This window comes from Mustela putorius, unplaced genomic scaffold (genome assembly GCF_011764305.1).
Source record: "Mustela putorius furo isolate JIRA1106 unplaced genomic scaffold, ASM1176430v1.1 tig00003875_pilon_pilon_pilon, whole genome shotgun sequence".
Classification (NCBI taxonomy): Eukaryota; Metazoa; Chordata; class Mammalia; order Carnivora; family Mustelidae; genus Mustela; species Mustela putorius.
This window is the reverse complement of record NW_025422026.1, coordinates 3,219,831-3,232,681: the sequence shown is the minus strand read 5'-3', so window position 1 is coordinate 3,232,681 and position 12,851 is coordinate 3,219,831. Positions and strand designations below refer to the sequence as shown.

Genomic DNA, 12,851 nt, shown 5'->3' with positions numbered 1-12,851 from the left:
CAGTTGCGGAACAGGCTCTTCTCTGAGTCACAGTGGCCATGCGAATGCCAAGAGCTGAACAGACGTGCGGACAACAGAAATGAAAGTGTGTTACCAACCAGGGTGTTGCACACAGTTAATGTAAGTGGCCCTGGCTCATCCCCTGCCTACGTTGTTTGCACACAGCTGTACTTTGAGCTCCAGTATGCCTAAAACCTATGCAGCACACCAGGCAAGCGGGGGCGCCGAGAAGGAAAAGGAGGAAGTCGGGGTGCAGGGAAAGGAATAGCACGCAGCAGTCACAGGAATGGCGGTCACACCACAGAGCTATTACCAAGGGAACGGTTCCAACAAATCAGCTCTGTGTTCCCGAGGGAAGTATGGACCCGGTGTCTGGTGGGAAAGTTGCTCTAAAATGAGGCTTGAGCTCAAAAAGAGATTGTAAGTCAGCAAAAGGAGAAGACAGCTGGAACAGTGGGGGGCAAAAAAACAAAACAGAAACACCACAAATTACAAACAACAGCAACATTAAAGAAAATGACAGAAGACAAGAGACGTGTAGAGGCCGGAATGCCACACCTACCGCGGTGGGTGTGGAAGACAGGAGATCAACCCGAGCGCATTGGTGTGAAATGTGAAAAGAACAGAACAAATGGCACAGAAAAAAAGAGAAAAATATTCAGAGATAGTAAAGGGAAATTTATTAATGACAAATAATAATAAAAACGTTCTTTGATAGAAGCTTTGGGCTGTATGTCACAACGGCATACCCCGTGCCAAGAAACTATGACCCAGGGTGACGTAGGCTGCCTATGGTGCAGAGCTTCATGCATAAAGAATGAGCCTACCGGCCTCTGAGCAGAAAGGGCAAACAGATACACAACAGACACTCCCTGTCTGGACGTGCATACCCCCACAGTAGCATTCAGGGCACGAACACAGTGGAACAGGGGCTGCATGGTTCGAAGGGAAGGCAAGTGTGACCCAAGTATCTGCTCTTCTTGGTGTTCTTCATGTAGAAAGTCATCAGGGAAATACAGCTCAAAACCACAAAGAGATCTCAGCTCACACCAGTCAGAATGGCTAAAATCAACAACACGAGAAACAACAGATGCTGGCGAGGATGAGGAGAAAGGGGAACATTCTTACACTGCTGGTGGGAATGCAAGCTGGTGCAGCCACTGTGGAAAACCATGTGGCGGCACCTCAGAAAATTAAAAATAGAGCTACCCTACAATCCAACAATTGCACTACTGAGTATTCACCCAAAGGATACAAATATTGTGATCTGAATGGACACCTGTACTCAGGTTCACAGCAGCAATGTCCACAATAGCCAAGCTATGGAAAGAGCCCACCTGTCCATGGACAGATGAATGGATAAAGAAGAAATGGTGTATATATACAATGGAATATTGCTCAGCCATCAGAAAGGATGAATACTCACCATTTACGTAGGCATGGATGGAACTAGAGGGTATTGTGCTAAGCGAAATAAGTCAGTCAGAGAAAGACAATTATATGATCTCACTCATGTGGAATTTAAGAAACAAAACAGGATCATAGGGGGAGGGAGGAAAAAATAAAACAGAATCAGAGAGGGAGACTCTTAATCTAGGAAACAAACTGAGGTGGGGGTGGATGGGTGGAAGAATGGGGTCACTGGGTGACGGGCGTCGAGGGGGCGCGCGATGGAGTGAGCGCTAGTGTTATACGCAACTGATGAATCACTGAGCTCTACCTCTGAAAATAATAATGCATTTTATGTTATTTAGACCGAATTTAAATAGAAAATTAAAAATAAAAAATAAATTAAAAAAAAAAAGACAACGGAGAGGCAGTCAGAAAATATGTGTCCATCGGGATGCCTGGGTGGCTCAGTCGTTAAGCATCTGCCTTCGGCTCCCGGTCATGATCTCAGGGTTCTGGGATCGAGCTCCACATCAGGCTTCCTGCTCAGGGGAAGCCTGCTTCTACCCCTCCCACTCCCCCTGGTTGTGTTCCCCCCCAACCCCCGTCTCTCTTCTTTGTCAAATAAATACATCAAATCTTAAAAAAAAAAAGAAAGAAAAGAAAAGAAAAAAGAAAGAAAGAAAGAAAAGAAAATATGTGTCCATAAGCCCACGCCACAAAGACCGCAAATATCAGAAACCCTGACCTCACCTAAATGGTATCTCGGAGGCTAACTGGAGGTTTGGCCGAGGGGTGGGGGACTGAATGGTCTTATGTCTGTGTCCCTCTTAGCAGGGGGCCAGTAGCTACTCCCCTAAGTCAAAACAGGTCATTAAAAACAACCATCTAAATCTGCTGTTGGTTTCTCCATTAACTTTACAGGGTTCTTTAGGGAATTAATTGTTAGGGCGGAAAAAAACAAACCCTCAGCTATACAACAACTCCTTTAATTCTACTTCAGTCCCTTTTTTTCTGATATACCTAATAAAACTGCATTACATTTTTAAATGAGAACTGCATGTACAAAAATGATTATCAAATGCCAACCTTAGGCACACTTGGAAGATCAGATATTAGTGTTATTTTATGTAGTTCGAGTGATTTTTAAAACTTCCCTTTAATACTTTTCTGTTTCTTGAAGTCTTGGTCGTGGGTGTGTATCTTTTTTAGTGCAATCATTGTACTATATAAATAAACAACTAAAAAATTAGGTATCAGTTACACTGCCCAAAAACTCCCCACGACAGTAAATTACTGGAAATTAATTACTGTCTCAGAGAGGGGGAAGGAGGGGAGAGAGGCAGAGAGGTAGGAAGGAAACTCCCTGTATTATAAAAGATAAGTTAAAAATAAAAAAAATAAAAAATAAAAAAATGCCTCTCTGTTGTCTTTTTTTTTAATTTATTTTTTATTTTTAGTTTTCTATTTAAATTCGGTCTAATTAACATATAATGCATTATTATTTTTATTTTAAAAATAAAAAATAAAAGGGATGAAAAGTACAGGGTAGGGATACAGTCAGTAATACTGTAATGACGTTGGTTGGTGACAGGTGGTGACAGTGGCCGCGGGGAGCACCGGCTATTGTATAGACCTGGCCAATCACGGTGTCGTATGCCTGAAGCGAATGTCACATTGTGTGTCCTGTATACTCGAAATAAAGACATAAGTTATCAATAAGAAATAAGAGGGGTTCAAGCCTAGGACTGGCTTCCGAATGGGCACAGCCACACGTGCGACCCCTCTCTGTGCCATCGGGGACTTGGCTGTTGGCTGCGTGGTCTGCGGAAGCCCCGCGTGACGGGTGCCGATTCTCCTTGCAGTGCTCCGTCAGTTGCGGTGTTGGAACCCAGCGAAGAAAGCAGGTGTGTCAGAGGCTGACTGCCAAAGGCCGGCGCGTTCCCCTCGGTGAGATGATGTGCCGAGACCTTCCAGGGCCCCCTCTCGTAAGACCTTGCCAGATGCCTGCGTGCACTAGTAAGTATGTCCAGGCCGTTCTCCAGCGGATACGCTCGTTCTGTTCCTCTCATCCTGATGGATTTACCTCCCGTGAAGCAGCACGTTCCTAACCTGCGCAAATGCATCTGTTCGGCCTCCTAGCTTGTGTTTATACTTCCTTCTCCCCATCCCGTGGCTGTGATTTCTTCCACTAACAATTCGGGAGTGTTCCTTGTAGAAGTTAAGCCGGACTGCTTTCCGGTTTTCTTCGCCCGTGATGCATTTGGATCTTCAGTAAGAGGAGAAGAGCTGAGTATTTTTAAAATATTCAGGTATCTGTTCCTGTGTAAAATCTAAAGCCAGCAAGCATGAAAACATAAATTGGCATTCTTTTTAATGGTAATTCGAGCGCTTTTTCAATTAATTCTAAGTAACAAGCTTAATATAGAGAGTTAAGAGTATGACTTCATTACATCTAAAAGCTAGTATGCACGTCGGACTCCTCTTATTTTCAGTGTACATTAACAGAATATATGTTCGCACATAGGTATGTGTGTTTCATGTAGGAAGGTGGGTGACAATGCATAAAAATAAGGCAGCAGAGGGCCACCTGGGTGGCTTAGTTGGTTAAGTGTCTGCCTTTAGCTCAGGTCAAGACCTGCACTGGGCTCCCTGCTCTGTGGGGAGTTTGCTTTTCCCTCTCCCTCTACCCTGCTCATGCGCTCTCTCTCTGTCTCTCAAATGAATAAATAAAATCTTTTAAAAAAAGAGAGAGGGAGAATAAGGCAGCAGAGTAGTGGGGGGAGGTGAGGTTTGGAGCAAGAGGAAATGCATATTAGAACTGTGCAGCTTCTTGGTCTGTCTCCTGCTTTCTTGTTCACGGTCTTTATTTACCTCTAAAGTGAATTCACCTATTAAGTACGTCAGGTACCCTCCTGAACTTATGGTAAGAAAACAAAAATCAGAAATTTATTATGTTAATGCTGCTTAAGACAAAAACCCTGAGATATAAAATCCAAAAATACCAACAACTTTCCTGGAGAAACTCATAAAACAAAGTAAAACAAACAAACAGTTATAAGTTGAAAAAAAAAGTAGTAGCATTTATTGTGTGGTTTCCTGGCATGCGTTAAGTCCTTTAGTCCCCAGCATTTCGTGAGACACACATTATTCCCATTTAGAGATAAGAACCCCAAGACTAGAGAATGTACGAGACTTGACCAAAGATCCGCAGTCCAGTTGCACGCCGTGACCTGTGTGACCACAGGTCTGTCTGATTCTTGAGTCCACACATCAGCCACCTCTTTATACTGATTCATGGACAACGCCAACTTTTCTCCTTGGGAATTCTTCAAGGACACTTTTCCAGAATCTTGAGATTCCAAAACTTTGAGATTCCAAGTTTCCTTGTGTCTCGGAATTCAAGAAAGCCTGTGGCACATGGTACCATGTCATGCTTCAAAATGCTTCTCTGTCTGACTTTGATTAATTGCGGATGGCTGCGTAGCAGTGCAGTTAGGCTGTAAACTGCCTTCGAGGGGAGTGATGTTAAAGGGTGCGGGAACTTCCTCTAAGATAACCACCGAACGGCCTGCGGAAGTATGTCGTGCTCGTTAGGGTATGCAGCATGGTGCAGATTAAATGATAAACCATTACCGCATGCAGCAGAGAATGGAATTATAAGCTTTAGGGAGGGCCAAGGAACAAGAAAAAAAACCAGTAATATTTCTTCTTTCCCCACCCCATTTCCTAGCTTGCCAAACATGTGGGTCATGGAAACAGAGAAGAGAGGGGAACGCCTGCTCCCAGCCCTGCCAGATCACCCCGAGCTGGGCCTCCGTTCCCGCTGTAGCCTGGCTCACGCCCTCACCTGTGCGCAGCGGCCCTGGCATGCTGAAATGCGGCTTCTCCCTTTGCACGGTGCTGTGGCATCCTCTTCCCCCCACCACCATCTCCCAGAGCCAAGCGATGCACTCGGCGTTCCCTCGTCCTCCCGACCCCCGCTGTCTGGCACGGGTGCCCCACCGCCGTCATGCACCCAGGGCTAACACTGGCCCTCGCACACCTTCGGGCATCACACATGGACCGACAGCCACCAACTGCCTTTTCCCAGCACACACTACCACCAGGTCCCTTCTTCCTTGCCAGAAACCAACATCCATGCCCATGACCTTTCCAACACCTTGATCCTTGTCTCCTTCCATCACTGACCTCCCTGACCCCTGCCCCATCACCCTGGCGTGGTCACACTTGCTCAGACGTGGCCCTCAGAAGTGGCTTCCTGCCGCCCCCCCCCACCCCCATGCCGCTCCTGCGTGTGCGGCGAGAGCCTCGCTATGGACACTCTTACCTTTCCTTCCAGCCCTGCCGTGACCACCTGCTCTCTTCAACCCTGGGGTCACATTTCAGGTGATAAAGGTTCGGGTTGTTTGGCTTTGGGTTCCCCAGCCTGAGCTACTGGGACTCACTGAAGGAAATCATGTCACCAACCTTCGTGTTCCTGTTCTCTGATTTACCTGCGCATCGTGTGTTTTTCCCTAGTTCCTAAGAATCCCCTAAAAATTCACCGTGGTAGCTCTGTACCCCGCAGGAGCCCGATCCCCTTTCTCTGCAGCTGCTTGTGACTTTCCTTCCACTGGGACTGTCAAGGCCTGCGTGGCATAATGTCCTCTGACTCTCCTCGCCTCTTCACCTCACTTCTGCCTGCCCCGGGTGAGCCCCGGGCTGGACATGGGGGGTCTTCATTGTGGGCCTGGTCCTTGCATTGTTGCAGGGGGTCTGGACACAAGAAAGACCAAGCCCGCTTGTGCTGCGACCGTGAGTCCCTCTCAAGCCTCCACTTCTAGATAAGTCTTCTGACGGGCGCCTCGGGTTGGAGTAAGACCCATCCTCGTCGGAGGAGTGAGTTTTGCTGGTCCTTATTCTGACCATTGTGACGTGCAGGGGTGGCGGGCGGGTGGGAGAGATGTCTTGAGCTCTCCTCGGTCCAGCTCTGCCCCTGCCTGCATCCCCCCTCCATGCCCTGCCTTGCCCCTCGGCAGGCGTTGACCCCTTGCTTGAATTCTTTCTGCCGCCATATCTAGTGACTGGCATTCTTATTTCTGAAAGACCATTGGTATCCCTGCCTTCCCCAGTCACCTTTTTAGTTGTATTAATCTCTGGAAGATAATACATCATTGTGGCTAAGCTAATCCCTTGAGTGACAATCCTAGTGTTCCAATCCCTAGTCCTAATCTCTGCCAGTCTCAGTTTTCTCCTCTGTAAAATGGGATTAGTGGTTGTATCTACCTCACAGGAATGTCCTGAGAAATAATACCCACAACATGCTTAGAAATAATGCCAGGCCTGTGTAAAAGCCTCAAAAAATAGGTTATCTTTAATGCCATCCTTTTAATTCCTATTTTGCTTTAAGAAAGGATAAAATGTCATAGAGCAACTTGTGCTGTGTCTTGTGTCCGCTGAGAGTGGGAGCTTGTATGGGGTGGGTTCTCAGTAGCCCTGGACTCTTCTCCACATAGGCCCCCGGAAACGCTTATCACAATGACTTAGACCCACAGAAATGCTTTTGAAATATGTCAGACTTGAATTGTCCTCATATTGCTGTTAGAAGTCTGCCTGGCTTGGTTTCTTTGTTGTTGTTGTTGTTTTAAAGATTTATTTGAGGGACGCCTGGGTGGCTCAGTTGGTTGGACGACTGCCTTCGGCTCGGGTCGTGATCCTGGAGTCCCGGGATCGAGTCCCGCATCGCATCGGGCTCCCAGCTCCATGGGGAGTCTGCTTCTCTCTCTGACCTTCTCCTTGTTCATGCTCTCTCTCACTGTCTCTCTCTCAAGTAAATAAATAAAATTAAAAAAAAATAAATAAAGATTTATTTGAGAGAGAGAGCAAGTGTGCGCTCAGTGGGGAGGGGCAGAGGAAGAGGAAGGGGAACACAGGCGGACTCCGTGCTGAGGGCTTGGTTCCTGACCCTGAGATCAGACCTGATCCTAACCCAAGAGTAGGACACTCACCCGACTCTGCCGCTCAGGTGTCCCTCCCTGACTTGGTTTCTATTTAGGGATCCGAAGAAAAAAAGTAACCGGAAGTAATGTTTGATTTTAGGTTTTTTAAATGATAGCTCTAGGCTTTTAGGTTTCCTGAGATTTGGTGAAGAATTCTTATTTTTTATCAAAGTACTGAGATCAAGGGGCACCTGGGTGGCTCGGTAGGTTAAGCCTCTGCCTTCAGCTCAGGTCATGATCTCAGGGTCCTGGGATCGAGTTCCGCATCAGGCTCCCTTCTCAGTAGGGAGCCTGCTTCCTCCTCTCCCTCTGCCTGCCTCTCTGCCTGCTTGTGATCTCTCTGTCAAATAAATAAATAAAATCTTTTTTAAAAAAGAAAGTACTGAGATCAAGATGGTTGAGAGAAGGGAGGCACCCCGGTAGGCACTAGGTGATTGAAATGTCAAAAAAAGATATGCCTCGCCAGGGCTTATCTCGAACACACTCACTTCTCTGGTGAAGTGAGCTCTTGGTGTGCAGCTCTTGGTCACCCTCTTGGTTCCAGCCCCGTGTCTGCCTCGTTAGCTCTCCCACCTCCTACACATGTCTTACCCTTCAGGCCCCGCCTCCACTCTCTCTGTAGCTTCTCAGTTCCAGTGACGTCCACCCCGCCTGACGTAGCTGCAGCCCTTGGAAACCTGGGTGGGGAGGGGCACAGGCCCACCTTGGCAGCCCCTCGGGGTTGGCTCATCTGTCGTGCAGCATCTAAGGGCGCACGCTCAGTCACTCATTCATTCAATAAAGAGTAAGACCTTACTCTGTACCCGGCGCTCTGCTGTGCCCTCAGGGTAGAGATGATCACTTGTCCTGGACATCCGTGGTCTGCAGTGTCAGGCGATACAATTTCCTTATGAATTCTTTCTGCGGTCCTTTACCCGGTGCTACTGTGTTTTAGGTGTTTTGACATGAAACGGAAAAGACGCATTCTCTTGTCTCTAAGCTCTCAGAGTCCAGTGGGAGAGAAATATACACACGGAAACGAGAAAAGTATGTGCCACGGGTGCTGTGACAGGATGCAGAGGGCAGCGGTCAAAGCCCCTGGGGGAGCGGGAGGTGAGGAAAATTTCACAGGGAGGTTCCCTTGGGCAGAGTTCTGGAAGATCAGTGTCCATTCTCCAGGCTTATGTGGAGGAGGATGCAGTACAATCTGGCGAGCGGTGTGGACAAAGGTAGTGGGTGTCCGGTGGAGTCCTGTGTCCAGAGAAACCGCCAGAAATGCCACAGGCTTAGAACACAGGTTCAAAGTTGTGACAAAAGAGAAAGCTTGAGAATTCAGTCGTAGAGGATATTAACTCCAGGTTAAGGAGTTTAGGTTTTATCCAAGAAGGAGGTGACCCAGTCAGATTTTATTTTGGTCTGTTTACTCTGACAGCTCTGTGGACACATCGGATAAACACAAGGCTGCAGGCTGGGAGTGTGGGTGAGGGCCTGTGGCAGTATCTAGGGGAGAGAGCATCGCGGTGGACTCTCAGAATGTTTCGAATATCCCACCGAAGTACCTCAAGCTAAGGGATAGGGATGGGGCATGCTTATCAGTGTCTAACAACCAGCTCTGGGGTCTACGGGTGGTGAGGAGGGAGGGTAGCTACTATTTGCTTCTTTTGCTGATGTCTGTGGTGTAAGTACGCCCATCATGGCCAGCTTTGGGTGACCGATGTGACATGGTTGAATGCAGAGTTGGGGACAGGCACTAACAACCTCACTGATCCGAGAGCTGGTGAGAGGTAGGGCCAGATGCCAGACACCACTGGACAGGGAGGAATCATGATGACTTTCTGCTTTCTGGCTTGAGGTAATTGGGAGAAAGTGATGCTGTTAACTCAGGGAATACAGGAAGAGGAGGCTACTTGGGATAGGATGCGGGGCAAGTATAATGTGTTTAGAGTATGATATTTTTAGTTTGAAGTGCCAGGAAGAGATCTCTGATAAGTAGTGGATAATTAGGTCTGGAGCCCCAGAGAGAGGTCCAGGCTAGACAAATAAGCTAGACTAGATAAACTAGACCAGAGAATCTAGACAGATAAACTAGGTCTAGATAAACTGGACCAGGTAAACTAGAATGACAGACTAGTCCAGGTAAACTAGGCCAAGTAAGCCAAACAGATAAACAGACTAGATAAACTAGGCAGATAAACTAGACTAGGCAAACTAGTCTAGGTAAACTAGATCTGATAAACTAAACCTGACGAACTAGACCAGATAAACTAGATAAACTAGACTCAATCAAGTAGACTGATAAACTAGACTAGATAAACTAGACTGAATAAATTCAATTAAATTAGACTAGGTAAACAAGACAGATAAATTAGACTTCATAAATTAGAGCAGGTAAACTAGAAAGATAAACTTCACTAGGTAAACTAGACCAAATAAACTAGACCAGATAATCTAGATAGATAAACTAGACTAGATAAACTGGACCAGTTTAACTGGACCTGATAAACCAGATCAGATAAACTACACAGATAAGCTAGATCAGGTAAACTAGAATGATTAACTATACTCATAAACTAGACCAGATATTCTAGACAGATAAACCAGACTAGATAAATTAGACGAGGTAAACTAGACTATGTAAACTAGGTCAGGTAAACTAGAACAATAAACTAGGCCAAGTAACCCAGACAGATAAACAGAGCAGATAAAGTAGGCAGATAAACTAGACCAGATACACTAGATAAACTAGACCCAGTAAACTAGACTAGGTAAACTAGACTTGATAAATTCAATTAAACTAGACTAGGTAACTAGACAGATAAATTAGGCTTGATGAACTAGACCAGGTAAACTAGACCAGATAAACTAGACTAGATGAACTAGTCTGATAGACCAGAACTGATAGCCGGAACAAGATCAAGCAGGTCAGGTAAGCTAGCCAGCTGCGAGGCGCTCAAGACACCTGCAGGGTCGCCCTATGGGAAGAGCAGAGTGCGAAGCGACACCAGGGGCCCCGGAGTGCGCGGAGCAGCGTCAATGAGCCGCGGCTGGAAAGGCCCCCGTGACGTTAAGAACACGTGAGCGGAGGGACTTCCCGGAGACGCGAGTGATTCAGGGGGCCGTGTGGCCTAGAACGGCTACTAAGAACGTGGAAGGGAGACTTCACATGGGTCACTGGCCGGACAGACCGCGGGTGGCCTTTCCCAGGGAGCGTTGAGCGAGGAACTGAGAGCAAGGCCAGACAGTGTCTGGCTGGAAAGCGCCGAGCGGCGGTAAACAGAAGCCACCATCAGGCTGATGTGGCAGCTGCGGCAGCGGCCTCCCAGGGCCACTGGGCCGTCCTGGCTCCTTTAGCAAGTCTGACCCATGGCACCCCCGCCCCGCTCAGTTCCCGTGCCTCTACCGTCAGCGGAGTCTGGCAAGAGTCCAGCATGCGCAGGTCCTTGCCTGGGCTCCAGGGAGCCTGCCGGCTCTTCTGTGCTCGAGGAGGGACCCGGAGCCAGCGCCAGCCCCGCAGCCACACTTGGGGGCTCCTGATCGTGCTGGGCGGTTCTAGAAGGCTAAGAGGCTGCATCGCAGCTGAAGCCCCCTTGGGCGTGGCCGGAGGCCTGTGCTGGCCAGAGCAAGTCTACATGCCAAGCCCGATGGCTTGGGGCAGGAGGCTGGCCTGGCACCAAGGCTTTGAGTTATGGCAGGGACAGGACTGGAATTAAGGCAGGACGCAGACAAGCAAAGAGCTGAGACACAGTTGCTGTGGGCAGCCTCGGGTTCCCAGGCTGGGTAGGGCAGGCTGGCACAGGACCAGAAGGAAGACCTCTAGAAGAAGACCTTTTCTAGAAAAGCCAGAAGATGTGGCATTTCTCGCATCCCGCAGAGCGGAGAGGATGGGGGAGGGGCGGTACCCTGCACGCGCCGCAGCCCCTCCCGGAGGAAGCCGCAGATGCCCTCCCGAGCCGGGCTGAGCCAGTGTTGCCGTCCGGGGGCATCGTCCAGGGGCAGGAGGAGGCAGTCACCCAAAACCAGACTGGTTCTTGCCTGTGTCCAGCGATGTCATGCTCCAGGCACTTCTCCAAAGGAAGCCACAGGCGTCCCAAGAGAAGAACGGCCCACGCCCTGGAACCCAGCAGCCCGGCAGAGCCTGCCCCCTGGATCACGCCCCAGGCACCCCTGCCAACTCACCTGCTCTACCAGCACAAGCACTTTCGAAAGCTGGGCTGGGAATGGAACCTGCCACGGTCACAGGGCTGACCTTCCAGCGACTGGGCAGGCGGCCAGAGGGAGCAGACGCCCTCTCACGTGGCTCACCCAGCCCCTCGGGCAGCTTCCTCGCCGAGGCTCCACACTGCCCCGCCCCTTCAGACTCCCCAGCTGCCTTGGAAGGAGTCAGGGCCCCGTCTGGTTTAAGCCTCAGCCTTAACTGAGGAATATCTGGCTACCGGCGGACCAACAGGTAATTAGAATCCATGTCCCTGGTCGTGTCTCGGGCACCCAGATGCTGTGTGGACCTCTACCGGCCTCAGATCATCCCCCGCGGGAACCATTCAGCTAGAGCCGTGTGCTGCCTTGCCCACATGGGCTTCCGTCTCCCAGTAAGTGCAGGAATGTTCCAGCGACGACCTCATCCTTCGCAGCAGGCTGACCCCGAAGTAGCCCGTCTCCTCACCTGCCTCAGTTGCACAAATTCAAAAAGCCTGAGTTTGGCCCAGTTTGTGTCGTGACCTTGAAGCTATCCACGTGCACATCCGTCCTTCCACTGCTGGCCGCCAAGGGACCCATGACCAGACGGGGCGTTCACCAAGATCCTTGTGCATAACCCCGAGGGCTCTGTCTAGGGAGGGAGGCACGTGTCTGTGTAGATGCTCAGGTGTGTGCATGGACACACGGACGCACGCTTCCTACCTTGACACAATGATAGACCACTTGGAACTCTTTATAGGATGCAACTAGGTAAGTAAAATTAGAAGTAGGTGGGGAATGAGAAAGGAAAACAAATGAGGTGAACACATGGTTCGCTCTGGAATTGTGCCCTCCTCTCGTGTGTGGGCACAGATTTGGCTCCGAACTTGCCAACACGGCTGCGCTCTTGAAGAGGCAGCCAGATCAGTGACACAGTTCGGCGTGCACTGGCTGGGAAACGAGCTCATTACTCAGGGTAAGATGATCCCTGAGGCTGAGCCCAGAAAGAAATCCTCCTTCGGTCTTCTTCCAGAAGACACCACCTGCCACACAGGCTTTGGGCGGTTTCGCACCAGAACGCAGACGCTGATTCCTTATTCTCCCTTCTCTCTTGACCAGCGACATCCCGTCACATTGCCTTTTGGTAAAAGAAATGGGGTCACGAACACCTTTCTCTGCTGCCATGGTTTAATCCGGCAGTACGCTTGGTGGGGGGAGGCAAGGGCTCTTAAACTTGGCTGCACATTTTGGGCACCCTGAGAACTTAACCAAATTCCAATGCCCAGGCCCACCCCATACGTCAGAATTTCTGGGGATGGGACCCATTCG

At 49.2% G+C, this 12,851-nt stretch overlaps 1 protein-coding gene across 1 annotated transcript in view; it reads left to right on the top strand.

Moving 5' to 3' along the window:
* ADAMTSL3 (ADAMTS like 3) overlaps positions 1–12,851 on the top strand; it is a 339,169-nt gene that overhangs the window by 260,395 nt on the left and 65,923 nt on the right. Inside the window, exon 19 of the mRNA XM_045067215.1 lies at positions 3,255–3,408. Coding sequence (XP_044923150.1) covers positions 3,255–3,408 — 154 coding nt within the window. The remainder of the gene's footprint in view (positions 1–3,254; positions 3,409–12,851) is intronic.